Source organism: Haliotis rufescens, unplaced genomic scaffold (genome assembly GCF_023055435.1).
Source record: "Haliotis rufescens isolate VD_foot unplaced genomic scaffold, xgHalRufe1.0.p SCAF_102, whole genome shotgun sequence".
In the NCBI taxonomy this organism is placed as follows: domain Eukaryota; kingdom Metazoa; phylum Mollusca; class Gastropoda; order Lepetellida; family Haliotidae; genus Haliotis; species Haliotis rufescens.
Window position 1 is genome coordinate 378,882 of NW_025963783.1, and position 19,551 is coordinate 398,432.

The 19,551-nt window shown below is 39.9% G+C and overlaps 2 protein-coding genes across 2 annotated transcripts; both read left to right on the forward strand.

Annotated features, from left to right (window-relative positions):
- Nucleotides 1-228: 228 nt before the first annotated feature.
- Nucleotides 229-5,578, forward strand: LOC124119686 (sodium- and chloride-dependent betaine transporter-like). Its single transcript, XM_048391948.1, has 7 exons — nucleotides 229-646; nucleotides 976-1,108; nucleotides 1,656-1,790; nucleotides 2,224-2,327; nucleotides 2,747-2,871; nucleotides 4,842-4,954; nucleotides 5,295-5,578. The coding sequence occupies exons 1-7, from the start codon at nucleotides 276-278 to the stop codon at nucleotides 5,487-5,489; spliced, it is 1,176 nt and encodes a 391-aa protein (XP_048247905.1). The 5' UTR covers nucleotides 229-275; the 3' UTR covers nucleotides 5,490-5,578.
- Nucleotides 5,579-5,904: 326 nt separating this feature from the next.
- Nucleotides 5,905-9,967, forward strand: LOC125377876 (sodium- and chloride-dependent glycine transporter 2-like). The gene is made up of 4 exons (XM_048391949.1): nucleotides 5,905-5,997; nucleotides 6,341-6,441; nucleotides 8,152-8,319; nucleotides 9,437-9,967. The coding sequence occupies exons 1-4, from the start codon at nucleotides 5,985-5,987 to the stop codon at nucleotides 9,539-9,541; spliced, it is 387 nt and encodes a 128-aa protein (XP_048247906.1). The 5' UTR covers nucleotides 5,905-5,984; the 3' UTR covers nucleotides 9,542-9,967.
- Nucleotides 9,968-19,551: the final 9,584 nt, after the last annotated feature.

Sequence of the window (19,551 nt, forward strand, 5' to 3'; positions counted from 1 at the left end):
ATGTCATCGTTTTCCAGTTGCGTAGATCGATGCTCATGATGTCAATGACTGGAATGTCTGGTCCAGACTCGATTATTTACAGACCGCCGTCATAAAGCTTGAATATTGGTCAGTGCAGCCTTAAACAACAAACAAACAAACAGTATCAGTGTGCTCAGAGTTTATCTGTATCTATGCACTTTCCTCGAAAAATATTAGTATCTTAAAAATGTAATCTTTTCCCTACGTTTGTGAGGGGCATCACCTGCACCTAATTACTGAGTACTAAACCAACCATGCATATCCTCATGATTTCAACAGGCATCGGCATCGGACAGTTTGTTGCCTGCACAATTACGATCATCTACTACCAGACAATCTTAGCCTGGTCAATCTACTACCTGGTTATGTCATGTGCTTCTGTACTTCCCTGGACAACATGTGACAATACGTGGAACACAGAGTCATGTCTAGAGGAAGCTCGGGGAAATATCACCTACAACAACACGCATCTGCATGATGGGGCATCTCGGCAGTTGTTGAACACAAGCACCAAGCAACTTTTTAACAGAAGTGGCAGTCAACTGTTTCATGCAAATATCAGTACTAACACTGAAGGAGATTCACAGTTTACTTTTGCCCATACGGATGTTGAAGAGTTTTGGCAGTATGTCATTTCTTTCAAATTGATCACAATAACACACCAGTAAGACGAGAAGTCTCGTACATGTATACATGTATGCCCTACCAAAACATTATTCAAACAATACAACAAGATCTGATATTGTTGTTCCACATATAGTATTAGCTCGTCATTGAGATAGCTCCTGTAAATGACTATGATTTGAATGTTATGTTTTGTGCATAAAACATTGCTTTACACTTGAAGTAGCAAAACTGCTAAAGAACTGATGAGAGACTGAACCAGATCAACTCATGCCTACCTAGACATATTACTCCTGTTCTAAAAATATAAGTCTCGTCAACATTTTTCAGGTACAAAGTTCTTGGACTTTCAGGAAGTGTTCACCAAACCGGCCAGGTCCAGTGGCATCTAGCGCTGTCACTTTTTGCTTCGTGGGTTATCATATTTCTTTCCCTGATAAGAGGTGTCAAAAGTGTTGGAAAGGTATGTAAACAACGTTCAACATAATCATTACATGTTAACTTAAAGTAGCCCTGTGTGAGTTAAAACGAGGATCTGACAAACCTTATTCATCTATGAACACGTGTAGGAATAATTGAAAGCATATATCAATGGATACGAACAAATAATCAAGACATTAGTGAGCATGAGCGCGGTGCTTGAAGTGTAAGGTCACCTTGCAGAAGGCATTGTCCTGATCAAATACTGAATGAAATAATTAAAAGCTGAGACTTGGGGTCATGGGAAGGCGTGTGCGTGCGTGTATATATGTGTTTATGTGTATGTGTGTGTGTGTGGGGGGGGGGGGGGAATCATATCGTTTTTGAAAACACAGTTATGTATTTCACTGTTCAAGCGATAACGATGTCATGGAACTGTTTGCCTTCTTCTGCTCACTCACACACACACTTATGTCAAAGGCAATGGGTGTCTAAGTGAAAATGTTTGTATAACGTGATCTGATATGATTGCATACTACTTGTAAAGTGGGAAAACTGACCAATACTGATCTGACGGCCCTGTAATACAGGTGGCCTATGTGACTGTGTTCCTCCCCTACCTGCTGCTGATCGTCCTGCTGATCAGGACTCTGCTGCTTCCTGGAGCTGTGGACGGTGTTGTCTTCTATCTGAAAGCAGATCTCACCAGACTCCTAGATCTGCAGGTGACCTGTCAGTTGTGTAATGCCAATGTAGTGCATGCACTAGACAATATACATATGTATCGTCGACGCCAGAGTATAAAGAGTCTGCCGCGTGATCATATCAATGGATAAGAGCAAAAACAGTAATGACACCAGGTGTTCGTAAAGAATGTACAGAATGATCTACTGAATAGTTATGACAATGATATTAATGTCAAATTTTGATACCTGTTTACTCCTTACTTACCGGTACATGTTTTTTTAAATGAAACTTGAGTTTTGTTTTTTGTACAAGAGATTTCTCATGGTTGTTACGCACGGACTCTCATACTGCTGAATTATATCATCGTATCGTAGGCGTGGAAATGAATATGACACATGCTTCATACTTACACATATGTTTATATCTAACACTGTAGCAGTGTTTTATGCATGCTTGATTGTTTATCGCCAGGTGTGGTTGGAGGCACTGGTGCAAGTGTTCTACTCACTATCACCGGGCTGGGGAACCATTATTGCAATGGCTAGTTACAACGAGTTTCACCACAATACCTTACGGTAAATGTATAATGGCAAATCTAAACAAGGGGAAATGTTTACAATGCAAAAGAAAAGACTTCCCTAGACAAGAAATATACATACTCTACATCATGAACCCACAGTTATACATATAAGTGCCTTCAGATTTGTGCTGTGATATGCTCTGAACCATCTTCTGATATGTGCTCTGAACATGAGTGAGTGATTGAGTGGGGTTTAAAGCGGCCTTTGGCAACATTCCTGCAGTATCAGGGCGGGGGACACCAGAAATGGGCTTCACACGTTGTACCTAGTCGGGCATCGAACCCGGGTCTTTGGCGTGACGCTTTAACCCCTAAGCTACCCGACCGCCCCGCTCTGAACATGAATAATATTAACGCTTTTACCTTCGTCCAAAGATTCCTGAAAACTATAATAGATTGATGTATTGATATCAGGAACTCTGTTGTGCTGACCTTCTGTGGTGAGGGTACAAGTCTGTTCTCGGGTCTGGTGATCTTCACGGTTCTCGGGTTCATGGCCAGAACTGCTGGAGTTGGAGTTTCAGAACTAGCATCTTCAGGTGAGTGGTTTTAGACGAGTAGCATCTTTAGGTGTGCAGCCGTCCACAAGGACCATCATCAGGTGACTGCACTTCTACAAAAGGCTAGTCGATTAGTTTGCAATTCTGTACGTTATGTTCAGTAAATGTAAAAGCAGTATATATTGTAAATGCTTGTAGAGTGCAAGAGTAGATGAAAGTCGGAGGTAGAGTATGCAAGGTTAGATTGACAGTGTAATAACAGTACTACTGCCGTTATGAATAGACAATGCCTTTAAACAGCATAGCTTCTTGCGTTTACCAGTGGTACTGGTCACATTATACCATGCACACCTCCCGCTGGTCCGAATACGTTGATGGAAACTACTGAGAAGATGAAGTAAGTTTGACATTCACAGCAACGAGAGAAATTCCCGACCCTTATTTCATGAAAATATTTAAATAGGAATAAAAACGCATATATTTTGAGGAAAAGTGTATCGTTATGTAAACTCCTAAATCTTTCAAATATATATACATTTTGCAGTAATTATCAAAGAAGCTATGCCTTCCTTTGAAAAATAAGGACGCAGGTTGTAAAGAATACATGGAAGGGAAATACAAATAAAAACAATAATTTACAGATAGAGCGTGTTTAGTTTATATTCATTCTATATAAATGATATGATAATATCACATCTGAAAACTATTTTTGAAACAAATATGAAACATTATGCTCTTTGTAAAATATGGTACATACTTTGCAAATATCTCATCATTTGCATTTCCTTGTTAAGTGAATAATTGTATTCATTTACCCTTCATATATCATGCCACTCGACTTCAGATTTAAGAACTGAAAAGGATTCTGTATGATTTTTCACTTCGACTTTTATTTGTGGAATATTCAAATGCTAGAAAAGACTAAATCACTGACACGAACATGACCTGACGAAATAGGGGCTGAGCTGACTGAGTTTACAACATTATTGCATTGGGAGGGTACTCCAGGGATGACGCCGCATGCTAGTATACAAAGGTAAACAACTCCTCTCTGGAGTATGAACAAATATCAACTGTCCTTGGGTTATCCAAAAGGCCACGGTGATGACTATAACTTGCAGTCAACTTACGCTTTTGTCCTTCCCTTGAATTGGGAAAAGGCGTGTTGTTTCCTACTTGTTTCAGCAGCGAGTCGGGTTGGAATGGTATCGCGGTTAACAATATTTCTGACTCGCAATCTGTGATGATTCGTCTTCTTGAAGTGCCGTTTCGAATCACACAGTTCAACAAAGTAAGATGGCAGTTTTGGAAAGTAAAGCAGATTGTTATGTGAAACAGATTTTCTCTTGCACATGGTGCTATCAAGTTTATTCAGGGACTACAACAATGTTAGCTTCTTCAGACTGGTCCGGAACAATTGTAAATTCCGATTGTACCTTGCAATGACCTTCGGCTACCCTCGCTTTGAGAGGGATATTTAGGATTTACAATAATTATATCGTTAAGATTGATTTGTGGAAGTGGGCATAGGTGTTCACGAAGAGGTGGGCGTATCAATGACACACTTTACAAACACATGCAAAGACAAGTCAAGCATAAAAATGGGTAATTGCATCGACATCATTTAGATCACTGATATGTCAGATTTAGAAATGTCTGTGCAGAAAGGACATGTTGTGCAATGTAGACACGGGCTGCTGGAATACTGCTCGACAAAAAGGAAACGTTGAAAAAGATTGTCTTTTTCACTTTGAATCTAAATGCAAAAATGGAAAAATGGAACATGTGGTGTGTTTTAGTGGCCTCTTTCATTTCTAGTTTAGATGGATAATTCAATGAAAGGGAGATGACTATTTGACCTTTATTGAAAGGTCTCAGATGAAGAGTAAATTATATTTCCTGCAGTTCCGATTTATACGCATAAAGACACAAGTCAGCAAGGAGGGCAACACAATGGCTGTCCATGTGAAGGCTTGCTTCTTGCTTAACATGTCCAACATGGCTTTCAGGTCCTGGTCTGGCGTTCGTGGCGTACCCTGGAGGGCTGTCTCAACTACCCCTGCCTCAGCTTTGGTCCTTCCTGTTCTTCTTAATGATGCTGACAGTTGGACTGGATTCTCAAGTAAGGCCATGTACATTCACACACACGCGCGTGCTCATAGACACAAACACACAGACACACGCAGGCACACACACAGACAAACAGATACACATACACTGCTGTTTACACCCAACACATTGGAAGAAAACCCTTTTCTCAAAATATGGCAAAAACAAGCTGTGGCAAAATAAAACATAAACTTCGAATTACTCTTCTTACCGTCCACCCGTAACAAGAAAACACATGATCATCAATGTAACATTTAGTCCCCATGATCATGAACATAATATCGTTTAGGTTCCTTGTCGTAAATTGAGTGTATTTCATATTGCGCAAATATCACTCTTTGTCAACATTGCAGTTTACCTGGGCGGAATGTCTGATAACCAACGTGATTGACCAGTTCCCAGCAGTGCTAAGGAAGCGGCGAATCCTGGTCACAGCCGTGTTCTGTACAGTCTACTTTCTTCTGGGTCTGCTCTTCACAACAAATGTAATGAAGTCTATAAATGTATCTTTCATCAGTTTGCTCTGTTCTGTGGGGTGTACATGTTGATCGTAAACATGACTCTAAACGAATGATGCCATGCTAATACGTGCACCTGTTACTTATAAGGTCCATAGCTGTCGTTATTTTATGGTCGCCTCTGCAGATTGGAACAACAATTTGTGGATGCACATGTTCATAAAAGTTGCTGCCTGATAGAAAGCCAGGCTATAGGTGATCGCCAGGAGCCACAGCCAGTTGAACACACTGACTAGTCAATGGTTGGGATGGTAATTTGCTTTGGTGAATCATTGAATGCCTTCCAAGGTCTTTAAACAAGCTGAACATATCTTAACGATCCGTTTGTAATGAAAATAATGTTAACATCGTGAACTGAAGGTAAAAGCTTATCAAACAGTTAAAGGTAACGGACAGATCACTTGGATTGTTCATGTTGCCGTGGCGTTGTTGTAAAGGGGAGGAATCTATTATTTCCAACTTGCCGACTGGTACACGGGTGCTGTGGGCATTTTCCTGTTTGGCATATTGGAGTGCATCATTTTCATGTGGATATACGGTAGGTGTACACTAGAACAACACTGAATGCTATGTCTACCACATCTACAGCAACCCAAGTTTGTCGGGTTGATAACGTCATCGGGTTGTCAGGCTCATTGCATTGGTTGATGCATCGTAACTCAATTGCGTAGATCGATGCTCAAGATGTCAATCACTGGACTGTCTCGTCCAGACCGGGTTAAATACAGACACAATACAATACAATAGATTATATGATATAACAATTATTCTTCGACCTGGCATTACAAGTACCAGACCATTATGTAGGGTATTAATATTTCTTTTGCATGTCTAAATTGCGTAACCTGGAGTTACTTGTATCCTTCTTAACCTATTCGCAGGCTCCAGGAGATTCAGTGATGACGTGGAGTTGATGCTGGGCAGGAGAGTCCCTATGTTCTTCAACATGCTGCTGGGCTATGTCACGCCTTTACTTCTTACCGTGAGTTAGTGAGTGAATGAGTTGGGTTTTAACGGTTATATCACGGCGTGTCAGCTTTAAGCCCGAAGTGATGCCACATTACTGAAACTACGGGTATGGGTATCGTGACGCAAAACCTAGAAACATAATCGGGGCGAACCGGGATTCGAACCCACAGTCATAGGTTTCTGGCGTGCCGTAGGGACGCGACTCGTGTACGACTTTGCCACCAGTTCCCCATCTGTTGCTTTGCCTTTATATTGGGAACCTAAAGCTTGATAACTAGTAATCGTATTTCTAAGGTTAATTTACACATTATATCAACTGAAAACACGTTTAGCTAAACTGAAATTGGAAACGCTAATATAAAACCAGATAACCTGTACTGGGCAAAGATTAACCTGTTACTGGATATATGTTTGAAATCACCCGAACATATTCATTGGTGTGACTTGATAGATATATGGGAGAAGTTGCAATGCAATGAAATCTAATTTCACAACTATGGCAATATGTACGGACACTAACATCTGATAGTAACGCACTGATGGTTCGGTTTTCAGACAATTAATGCTCCTTTGTTGGGGCCATACTCAGTAATATTCCAGCAGTAGGGTGCTGCTGGTAAATATTCGAGTGTGGACCAGACAATCCTATGATTGAAAGTTTGAGCAACAATCCATACTGCTTGGGTAGAACAACACACACCACCCCATCCATTAAGTCGCCTCTTACGACAAGAGTAGGTTCCCAGGAACCAGGCATAAGTTAGAATCTTGTTCACTTCTACATTTCGCCTAGAGGGTTCTCAGTAGGCTGTTTTACCGTTACTCTGTATTGTTCTGGAAGCGGATCCTTCCAAACTATATACTATGTTATGACGCCCTAAACGTGAAATCTCACAGGGTATTAAATATGCATTGGTATTTTGATAACAATTTGAAAAGTGTATTCATAAACAATGAGAATGTACAACACAGTATTCCAATTACACGTCATCCAAGTATTGCCACCACGAGGGTGTGGTGACATATATGTAAGATACTTTAATCAAGACACTAAGTCTTGTAAGAAGTATTGACAAAACTGTTGACAATCGTTGCGTTTGTGCATTGGTTTACAGGTGGAAACAGAATAATTAATGTCTGTTTTCATGAAACCTCACAAAATATGTTGTCTATTCACCTTGTCCTGAGATCGACCCCTGTCTTCTCACCGTCCGTCTCAGCTAAAATGATCAGTGTCAAACTACTGTACAGAGGAGATAATTCCGTTCACTTGTTCAAACTATTAGTACGACCAGCGCCTAAAATGTTCCTACGCTAATATATCTAACTGTTTTTCTTTTCTTCTGCTTAAATTCAATGATTATGTATCAAAGTATTGCATTTACTCATATCATATCATCTATATGATTAATTCTGGTTTTGTTTCCCTGGCAGGGAACAATTTTTAAATGTCTCATTGTTTGATAGATGGGGCGGGGAACGGAATGCACAGTCGTCTAAGAAGTTGTTTCCGTTAGTTGTGTCAGGATCCATGAATATAGTTGGTTTGAAACCCGGTTTGATTCGACCTGGTTATGTTCCTTGATTTGGTATCCCTCAAATTAATTTGAAACATTACGAAAGAACTGAAATACTGTTCAAACATCACAAAAACGTGTTATGCTGTGAGTTGAGCTTTTGTTTTATTGCGAGAGAATAAAAACAATGGCTGCCTATTTTCCAGATCGCCTTGTTCCTGGTTCTGTGGCAGTTCAAACCACCGACCTATGGCGACTATCAGTACCCCTGGGTGTGCAGGATAGCAGGGTGGATCTTAGCCTCCTTGCCTGTCATTCCTGTACCTGTCATTGCGGCTGTCACCGTGTACAAGGCCAAAGGGTCCTTCATCGAGGTTGGTACAAATTACTGATATCATATTCTGATATTTCTAGGAAAGTGCTATTGCTTTGTAGCTTGCCTTATTTGCAATATTCATAACAACATGCTGGTGATTGCTTCGTGTACTATTATCTTGTGTCCTTAGAACTGTGAATACAATTATAAAACAATAATAATACCACATTGTCAGTGAATGCCAAGCTTTGGCACAAAGTATCTGAAACGACATGATGGTGTGGCTCGAACATTGTATTACCGTCTTCGCCATGCTTGTGGTTTTGACGCAGGAGTCCATCCATGGTACGACCCAAGATATGAAGAGGGCGTACTGGAAAATGATAAATACAAACTTCTTTGAAATAGACCCGTATACAGCCTCAGACGTATCCATGCTGACAAACCAGATCTTTCTGATAAATCCAATGAAATCATTTTATATATTTGAATTTGCTGTAACTTTTGGCACTAATGTGATAGACAAGATTTAGGAAAAATATGACAATTATGCGGACATCGCTTTCAAAATGTCACGCTGGCATCTCAAATACCAAGTTGTCCGACTCCCCATTGTCCTCGGTGCCTTTGGTTTGGTACCCTTTCGCTGTCTGAGCTGCGTGTAGAGGGGGCAAGGGCCCTGAGCTGATGAGCCTAACCAACCTGACTGTGCCAGGATCACCCAAACACTCTTTGCTGCATTTTTTATTTTAATCTGTACATCATATTACTAATAATAAACGACTTCGGGCAGAGTACAAATATAAGACCCGTGAAGATTCCGGGGTAGAATAGGTCTTCAGCAACCCATGCTTGCCGTAAAAGGCGACTATGCTCGTCGTAAAAGGCGACTGACGGGACCGGGTGGTCAGGCTCGCTGACTTGGTTGATCCATGTCATCGATCCCAATTGCGTGGATCGATGCTGATGCTATTAATCACTGGATTGTCTGGTCCAGACTCGATTATTTACAGACCGCCGTCATATACTTGGATATTGCTGAGTGCGGCGTTAAACAACAAACCAACCAACCAATCCTATCTTTTAGGATCTGGAGTTCACATATCTTGCTGTTGCCGATATATTCAAATAAGATAATCATTTCTGATGACCGAACACATTGCATCATGTTCCAGAGGCTGAAGGCAAGCTGTACACCAGACAGTTCCTGGAAGCCCTCGCTGAATAAATACAAGGAGCTGTATAGAAAACAAAATGGCGACATGACTGGCGATTGTTGAATCCTCTCACTCCCTAGATCAGAGCTCATGTGCCAGGAAGGCAGCGCTTTTGTAGCCAGTGTCGGACATGATCTTATATAAACTGTATGTTTTGTATATCGAATTTTGTTTCGTCTTGAAGTTAGCATTCATACTGTTTGCTTGATTGTTTGGTCCATATAGATAATATTTTGATATTCTTATGTTTAAATACGAAGTGCATGTCCTAAATTATATAACTGCATTATGTTACAGTTTGCTAGCAGCATCTAGCTCTTTTAATTTTTTTGCAAAATCAAAAAGCGACTAACTTCAAATATCTTCAAACATTTGATTGTTAACTACTGACTAGATCTCTTAAATCATAACACCCTTGTCAAAAATTTACTTTATCAATATCATACCATTAATGATGCACATGGTCTACATGTTCCTATATTTTAGACCCGTGAAGATTCCGGGGTAGAATAGGTCTTCAGCAACCCATGCTTGTCGTAAAAGGCGACTAACGGGATCGGGTCGTCAGGCTCGCTGACTTGGTTGATACATGTCATCGAACCCAATTGCTTGGGTCGATTGCCCATGATATCAATCACTGGATTTTCTGGTCCAGACTCGATTATTTACAGACCGCCGTCATATAGCTGGACTATTGCTGAGTGCGGCGTTAAACAACAAACCAACCAACCAATCCTATCATTTAGGATCTGGTGGAACCAATACAACCGCTAAAACTGTTACCACTCTTTAGCCACGGGTGTGGTTGGGAATTGTCTTTTGTATTTCAAGGCTGTTTTACCAAGTTTGATTTACCGGGTTTGGGTTTGTGCCAGACTTTTCACCAAGTTTCCATTTCTTGGTTTTGGTTTGTACCGTTTAGGATTTTGGCCACTATTTTGGAAAACCAACGTTTTGTTTAGTTTGTTTGGTTTGTTGTTTTACGCTGCACTCAGCAATATTCCAGCTATATGACGGCGGTCTGTAAATAATCTAGTCTGGACCAGACAATCCACTGATTTACATCATGAACATCGATCCACGCAATTGGGATCGATGACATGCATCAACCAAGTCAGCGAGCCTGACCACCCGATCCCGTTAGTCGCCTTTTACGGCAAGCATGGATTGCTGAAGACCTATTCTACCCCGAATCTTCACGGGCTACGTTTTGTTTGGAAGTTGATTTTGTATATTTTATCGGCAAAAGATTTCGATCATTGTAACTGCTTAAAATCCGGAAAATCCAACAATAATATCTATATGATGTAAATAATGCTGTCTCCAATATGGTGTAAAAATATGGTATTTTCATGCTATTTTCACATTCATGTATGATTTCTTTTGAAGATTAATTTAATTTGGTTTGACTTCTATACTTTTTAGGCTTTGTTTATGTTATTACAGCTTGTACCAGTCAATGTACCAGTCTCAGTCATTCAGTCAAAGTCAACTTTGTAAACCAGTGAACATTATCACAGTCGGTCTGTCAGTCAAGATTATACAGTCGGTAAATCACAATATGTTGTCAATGTTGAATTGGTCAGCCAAACTGTTTGAATGATGATTTGGAGTAATGTGAAATATGTGACATTTGTCTTTCTGTCTACGGTCAGTTGGAATTGTGACATGGTTCGAAAAATTTGTTTAACAGGTGCGATTGTTGAATAAATGACTGCATACAGAAATATTGCCTTAAATTTCATTACCTACAACTATAGGTGTTCTAATGTCAGGGAATGTCTCCCTTCTCTGTAGCAGCAGAGGGAAGCTATAAAGTTCAAGGAACAAAGTTTCCCCTCGGCTTGTCCAAGTTTGCTCTCACTTGAGAATGAGGTCAGTTTCAAGGCAGGAGCAAAGTGTTTGGCTGACAATAATTTTTGGTTTAATATAAGGTTTACAGTACATGTTGCTATAAGATATTAGTTATATGATGTGTGTGAGGAAGATACGCACACTGGAACTTTATACGTCTCAGAACAATGTAGAGTTGCGTCCCTTGGGCACGCCAGAAACCTGTGATGGTGGGTTTGAATCCCGATTGACCCAGATAATGTTTTTAGTTTTGACAGATTATATTTGCCCTGATTATGTTTATTGGTTTGTGCTCATGGGTTTCACCAAAGCAGTAAAGTCTGAGACCTGCTTCGCTACCGGCTTTCCCCCACATTAAGTTAACAAGCCGTGATATAACTGGAATGTTCAAAGCGGAGTTAAAACCCTACTCACTCATTATTTGAGGAAACCATTAACCAATTTTCAATGCTTTTCTCGTTCGTTATTCCCCAATCTTCACGAATTTATCATTTCCTGTCTAAAATTATTGAAACCACCAACAAAACTATTCAAGACATCTTCTTTGTATTGTGTTATGATAATTTTCTGTCTAATATCTAAATAATAATTATTTGATATTTACATCTTCCATTTGTTTTTCGAATTATATATGATCCTTCATGTCCAAAAAATTATTTTGTATAAACGTATTCAAAATTTAAGTAAATTATAATCGTAGAGATTTATAATTAGAAAAAACCTTCTGTTAGAACATAGGCTGTTAGACATACTGAGATTTTAGAGATACAATTAACTGCAATACTCTGCATTAAAATGACAGATAGTAGCTAAGAAACATATATTTGAATGGCACAAGTGTATAAAATCTTCATTTGGAAAGAAAGTCGTATTTATGCTAGCATGGAAAGATGACATTTACCTCAGTGTGCTTTGTAAAAAGGCCAAGCTGAGCCTGTGTTCTCTGGTGAGCACAGTAAAAACTTAGGCCAGGATTGCTTACTAGCCAGTGAGCTATTCAAAGTGTTGTGCCGGCCACATGCCACACCCCTTAACGACACTGACAGTCTGCATTGTCCAACATGGTTCAGTTATGCTGTGAGGAAGATTCAACCAGGGGTATAAGATTACAAGATATGAGGGGTGTCCCTACATTATTCACACAGTAATTCCCACATTCACGTACTTACATTCACAATCACACAAGAATGTTTTGCAAAAGTGTATTATTACAAAAACAATTAATAATTATTCGACGAAAAGGAAAGATCAAGAATGTTGATTTACACATTTTAGAAGCATTGTGTCCACGGAGATCTTGGACAGACGACTTTCTTCATGCTCGGCTTATCGGTGATTGGTTGGTGGCGATGCGGGACCTGCCTGAATGTATGTCCTTTTGTCCATCTGGCATGGTCTGTCTGATCAAGGAGCAAACCGTGATACACATGCCACTCCAACCTTAAGTAACGAAGTAATAGCAATGTCAGTAAAGGACAGTATAATAATCATTGCAATTTATAACTTATCACTTCAAATACAAATACAATTACATGTTATTATCATGTATTTCAGTATTTAAATGTTATACCATTAAATATGGACTTCTAGCAACCTAACGTTACCATGAGGACTTTCAGCACATGTGAGATGTGCATGACACGGCTGCAAGATGGGTGTGATGATGTAGTGTTTGTTTGTTTTGTAACGCCACACTCAGCGATATTCCAGCTACACGATGACAGCCTGTAAATAATCGAACGTGGACCAAATAATCAAGATATTGATAACATAAGTAGCGATGGTCTCTGTCGGGGTACGACGACATGCAATCAACCAATTCATCGAGGCTGACAATCCGATCCATACATCCACATCATGAAAATGAATCTTCCTCAATATACATTAAATAAATTAGGTGTAATTTGCATCGCGTGTGAAACTATCCCTTGCATATCCATCTAAGGTGGCAGCAAAATAGTAGGCATGTGTAAAAAGTGAACATAGAGGTTGTTAATTACTGTGCATTACCAATTACTCTTGAAGATAAACTGTCACATGACTATACCATCTGTCACCATCCTATACTTTTCTTTACATAGGTGTAAAGAATCAGGTTTAATGGTATAGTGATCTTACCAATCAGGAAAATGAAGCAAGCAATGAGCTTGAGAGAAATAGATACAATAATGAAGGAATAATACGTCACGGCAGTCTGTACATAAATGAGGCAGGCAGAGCACTATGGTCACTGGCTGAAGGTACACACCATGTGATTACAGACACAAATTTTCACCAGTACTAATAATAGTATGGCGACTTCTGACTAAACGTGGTGGCCAGATGTCTACACAACATTTACAACACTTCTAATTTCAAAGTTACTTTTTTCTTCTTGTTTAGATATATTAAAACGAGAGTTGGGGAATCAGATTGCTTAGCAGAGGGACCACTGTACACGACAAACCCACACAACACAAGATCTGAGCGAATAAACAGTCAGCTTATTAGTATTTATACCAATTCTAGCTACTACAGATAATCTCATTTGCTTAATAAACTCACGATAAAGTTGTTATTGTGAACTTTAGTGGTGCAATCTCGACACAATTACATAATTTAGTTTGACCGAGGCATTGATGATAAAGGTGTTTAAAGTGTAGTAAGAGTAATAGCTTACTAGTTGCTAGTACCAGGGCTGGGCAAAGGGTTTCTAAGCCCAACTTCAACTATGGGCCATAACAAAGTGAACTAGTCAATGTAGTGCATTGTTTGAGTAGTTAGTTGCAAGTGTATTTGGTCTGTTGGGACCCTTTGTATATTTGTGACAGCCAGTTGAACGAGATGGGTGTCAAAATGGACACAGAAATGGAAAAGAATGAGTACAGAGCAGTCATGAAGCTTTTGATTTCAGAGAAAAAGTACTCCCCACGAAATTATTGACCACATGTCACAAGTGTATGGGAATAAGTGCCCTAGCTATTTCACTGTTAAACGTTGGGAAGCTATGTTTAAGGCTGGGAGAACAAGCCTTGATTGTGACCCTAGGTCTGGACGTCCCTCAACTTCCATTAATGAAGATTCAATCAAGGAAATAGAAAAATGTATACCATCAGATCACCATTGCTGGACTTGAGGGATACACAGGTCTAAGCCATGGATTCTTGAAACTATTATTCATGAACAGAAACCGATGAATAAGATATCTGCTCACTGGGTGCCAAAGTTTCTATATTCTGATCTTAAGGGCAAAAGAGCTGACATTGCTAGAGAACATTCAGAGCTAATTGAGGAGGATTTCGTCAAATTCAAAAAGAGATTAGTAAAGGATGATGAAACATTGGTCTTCCTCTACGATTCCGATTCAAAACGTCAATCCATGGAATGGCACCATTCAACTTCTCATGCACCAAAGAAATTCAAGTCTTCAAGATCAGTGAAGAAAATGATGGCCACTGTATTCTGGAATGCAAAGGGTAAGATCCTTGTTGATTACTTAGAAAGTCAAAAGACGATTACCGGTGCCTACTATGCTTATTTGCGTCATCGTCTGAACGATTCTATCAAAGAAAAGCAGGAAGGAATGCTGACTACTAGAGTTCTATAACTTCATGACAATGCCAATTCTCACACACATCGACTTGCGAGGGCTGTTGTGCGATAATGTTGGTTCGAAGACCGCCACACTCGCCAGATCTTGCACCAAGTGATTTCCACTTAAACTAAAAAAAATATAGCCCTTACAACGAACCTCAACGGCTTCAAAATCAGAAAACTCCAAGAAGCCATCCACATCAAAATACAGCAACCATCAGTCAACCGTGATCAATGCTATTACATTCACCCTGCGTACCATCAACTCATCAAAGACTCCAAATCAGTCATAATCCGCTTCACCCGTTAAGATGTATCACCCCTTTTGTTTACATAACAGGCTTCTCCACCCCATTGTAACTACATCCCCATTCACTCATATGTATAAACACTGCCTCATATCGGTTTGTATATATATACAGGCAAGAATGTAAACACTCAGCGGACGGCCAAACTGGCCTACGAGACACTAAAAGACTCATACAGACAATATTTTATATATACTCTTAAAAACACACACAAAGACAGATCTGTGTGAGGTAGGAAAATACAATTATACGAGAAACCGTACAAGGTATTGAGCCAAATGTTGTGGAGAGAACACTTGATGATTGTATCCCAGTTATCGTTACATAGGAAAAGTCCAAGTTGAAGATCAATAACGCGTATGTCCTCCATTGGAATCAATAGCAGCCTGACATCTCCTGCCCATGGAAGAGACGACTAAACGAATCACATCCCGTGTAATGGTAGCCCACTCGGCCTGCAACGCAAAAGCCAACTACTGCAACGTCTGGGGTTAAGGTTGACGTCGGCGTAGCCGTCTCTCCAATTCATCCCACGGGTGCTCTATCGGGTTCATATCCGGAGATCTGGAGGGCCAGGGGAGAACATCAACGTTGTTCTTCTGTAAACAGGTCTTGTGATGCATGCTGTATGCGGTCGAGCGTTGTCCTGCTGGAATACATCGTTGCCCTTAGCTGCAATTGGGAGGACGTGTGGTAGGATAATTTTCGTTTATATATCGTTAAGGTGTAAGATTGCCCTGGATATAGACCAAACCTTTCCTGCAATAATGAGAGAAAGCCGCCAACATCATAACACTAACCCCACCAAACCTGTCCACTTCCTGTGCGCAGTTTCCGGCGCAACGTTCTCCCCGAAGTCTGTAGACCCGTGCTCTTCCATCCCCTCGACGGAGCAGAAATCTCGTCACTGAACCAGGCATCTCTCCATCAAAGTTGAGGCCATACCCTGTGTTGACGACTCAATATGATGCGTCGAACAGGACTTCTCCTACTCGTAGACCTGCTGCTCTTAAACGGTTTTGTACGGTCTGGTCGGAGATTATGCGCAGTCTGGGTATTAGGGATGCGGTTGAGGCTGCTGTGCTCGTCCTTTCACGTAGGTGGCGCAGTCGGATATAGCGATCTTGGGCGGGGATGGTTACTCTTGGTCCTCCCGACATTGACCGATCATGTGTTGGCCCATGCTGTTAAAACCGATCCCATAGCCTTGTGATGGTGCTGGGCGCTACAATGAAACCCCTGGCTACAACTGATCGGGATTCCCCTGTTTGCAAGCAGCCTATGACGTTTTTTCTTCGTACTTCTGTTAATCGTGGGATGTTGCACTTTAATACCGTTCATAGTGCTGTGCACGTGCAGTACGTGAGGCTCCATGCCCCTTTTGTTAATGCACTGGGTGCGTTTTTCCGAATCGAAGGTGGTTCCCGACTAATGGTTTGCATGTCCTTGTTGTGATCACTTTGATCCAGGGAATCTGTCACTGACACGGTAACACATTATACTCCTTCATTTTGCACCTCTTGGTTCGCTAATGTTGCTTTTATGGCCAAACACATCTGTATTGCGTTTCTTATTTTGAAGAGTATATATACACACCACATTTAATAATAATTATGAAACTAACATTCATAAAATCCCCCGTACAAGCATCCTGTATAAATACAACCACATTCATTCATTCACCTTGGCTGCCTGAATAGCATACGATACATTGCAGTGCGCAATGGAGCTGTTCGGGTAAGGGAGATAATCACTCACTCTCAGTGATACAGCTTGAATAAGATACGATGTACAGCATTGCAAGCTTAGTGCTCTATACCACACCTACAGCTCAATGAGATAATCGCTCATTGCTCAATAGTTTATTCCTACAAAATATTAACCGGTTAACTTTAGCAAAAGGAGATATATTTCACCTACGCACTTTTACCTCTTTTAAAAATAAAATGAACAAATTGCATGGATTATCTACATTACGAAACATGACTAAATCACAGAATGTGAAAGGTGATTGGTCAAAACATGTCTGGATTAAGTCTCTCTCATTTCATTTTCAAACCTCTAATTTTTTAGAGAAACCAAAACGGCGCTCCTTTTCCGTCAAAAACAAACTAACCCTTATGCTTCCCCGCCTTCAGACTAAGACGTTATTAATATATCACTGTTCTGTCATAGGTGTACCATATGAAGCTTAAAATTGGTTAATTGACATCGATAAATATGCCGTCAACTGGACTTACAGGTATAACCACCTATAAAAGTAGCAATTGAGGTTCACCTGAAAGAACCCATAACACATGAATTGGAACAGATACACCCATCATGTACCCCGTAGTTATTTATGATATTCTTTCAAAAAGACATTCTTCTTCTTTGGCTGATAGAGTGGGCTCAGTCTCGCTGTCTGATATGGCTGGGATAATCAGTAACTCATTGATTTCGTACGAAATTGATAATCAAAAAGACACAAGTAGAAATAAAACGATTTCATGTGGGCACAATTGAGTTAAATTGATATTTATGTGGGCAATTTCTTTCGATAAAGGAATTATTACTTCGTGGAATTTAATCTGATCTGTCATTATCAAATATCACCTGAAACCATATAACCAGAGTATTCCATTACCAGTAGTGATCGCGTACGATGTTTTGTGAGTTGATGGTATCGTGTTTTTGCATGAGCTTCTCGCTGAATATCAGACATTCAGCGTTCAATAACATCAATAATTCCGTACACAATAACATACCTGTGTAATAATGTAGCATCAATTACTGCGATAAAACAGCTTAGCCATTCTGTGAAGGACCCCGGGGAGATTCAACCCTCAGCACTCTGTCCGGTCTCAGTCAATGGTAAATACAAACCTCAACATGCTGCTTTCAGATATACCGAGGCAGGCAAAATGAATCAAATTATGTATTTTTTCAACAAATGAGCCATTTTGAAAAACTTCATTTTTTTTTTGACAACACAAAAGGTATATAAATATATAGAAGTGTCATCACACCTAGTTATAATTTTTAACACAATTTACCATTTATTAGCGTATAACATCATTAGGCAAATTAGTCTTTGCGCAGGAGTTTCATTACTGAAGCCCCTACGGTTTAGTAATAGTATTTCCTATTTTTTTCTTATCCATATGGATGAGGTATACATTTTCCTACACATCTCTAGATAGGAAAACTGTTATGAAATATATGTGTCATATCGAATACCAGGTCCATAATTGGTTTCTCCATGGTGATGACCTTTGCTCAGATTAACACGGACTAATTTCCTGATTCATTCATAAGTCGTGCTTCACTCGAATTCGCCAAACTCTGTGCCCGTGTCACGAAATATATTCGCCCCCTGAATAAAATCTCCCCCCGGCGATTTTTTACCGGTACAGTTCCGCCCCTCTCGAACTAAACTCTCCCCAACCCTACGAAATAAAATCTCCCCCCAGAATATATCCTCCCCCGGTCGTTTTATAAATTCTTGTGTTTGGCTTGTGTTGGGTCCGACTTGGGCCGGACTGTCAAAATCCACTTTAAACACACAGATGTATCATCAAATGTGTTTACATCCATAGACAAGCCAAACACTTCTGATAGAGACGATGTTGAGAATGTGGAGTGAAAAGGGCTTCACTTTGAGCACTGTGTTTTCTTTAACTACCGCAATATGAGACAATAAAGTGGTATATAGGTAGATATAATACTAGTCGTTAGATATAAAGAATGTTTAGTAACTTTAGAAGTTCTAGGACAGTTATTATACCCCCGACAAAATGTCGGGGGTATATAGTTATACCAAGATTCCGTCCGTCTGTCTCTCCGTCCGTCCGAAAACTTTAGCCGCGCGATTTCTCTTAAACTATTCAGTGGATTCATCTCAAATTTAGTACATAAAATCTGTGTAATATGGAGGGGTGCAGTCAAAAGAAAAAAATTGTTTTTATTAATGTTCCATTTTTTTAATGAATTTTTCAAACCCTAACGTCCGTCCGAAAACTTTGTCCGCGCGATTTCTCTTAAACTATTCAGGGGATTCATCTCAAACTCAGTACATATAATCTGTGTCATATGAAGGGGTGCAGTCAAAAGAAAAACAATGTTTTTATTAATTTTCCATTTTTTTAATGAATTTTTCAAACCCTAACGTCCGTCCGAAAACTTTGTCCGCACGATATCTCTTAAACTATTCAGGGGATGCATCTCAAACTTAGTACATATAATCTATGTCATATGAAGGGGTGCAGACAAAAGAAAAAAATTGTTTTCATTAACTTTCCTTTTTTTTAATGAATTTTTCAAACCCTAACCAGGGTTTCCCCTGATGCAGAATTCTTG

Coding starts and splice junctions, on each gene's coding strand:
- LOC124119686 (XM_048391948.1), top strand. CDS start 276: ATGCATATCCTCATGATTTCAACAGGCATCGGCATCGGACAGTTTGTT. Junction 647..975: donor GATGTTGAAGAGTTTTGGCA/GTATGTCATTTC, acceptor AACATTTTTCAG/GTACAAAGTTCTTGGACTTT. Junction 1,791..2,223: donor CCAGACTCCTAGATCTGCAG/GTGACCTGTCAG, acceptor GTTTATCGCCAG/GTGTGGTTGGAGGCACTGGT.
- LOC125377876 (XM_048391949.1), top strand. Junction 6,442..8,151: donor TCACGCCTTTACTTCTTACC/GTGAGTTAGTGA, acceptor CCTATTTTCCAG/ATCGCCTTGTTCCTGGTTCT. Junction 8,320..9,436: donor CCAAAGGGTCCTTCATCGAG/GTTGGTACAAAT, acceptor ATCATGTTCCAG/AGGCTGAAGGCAAGCTGTAC.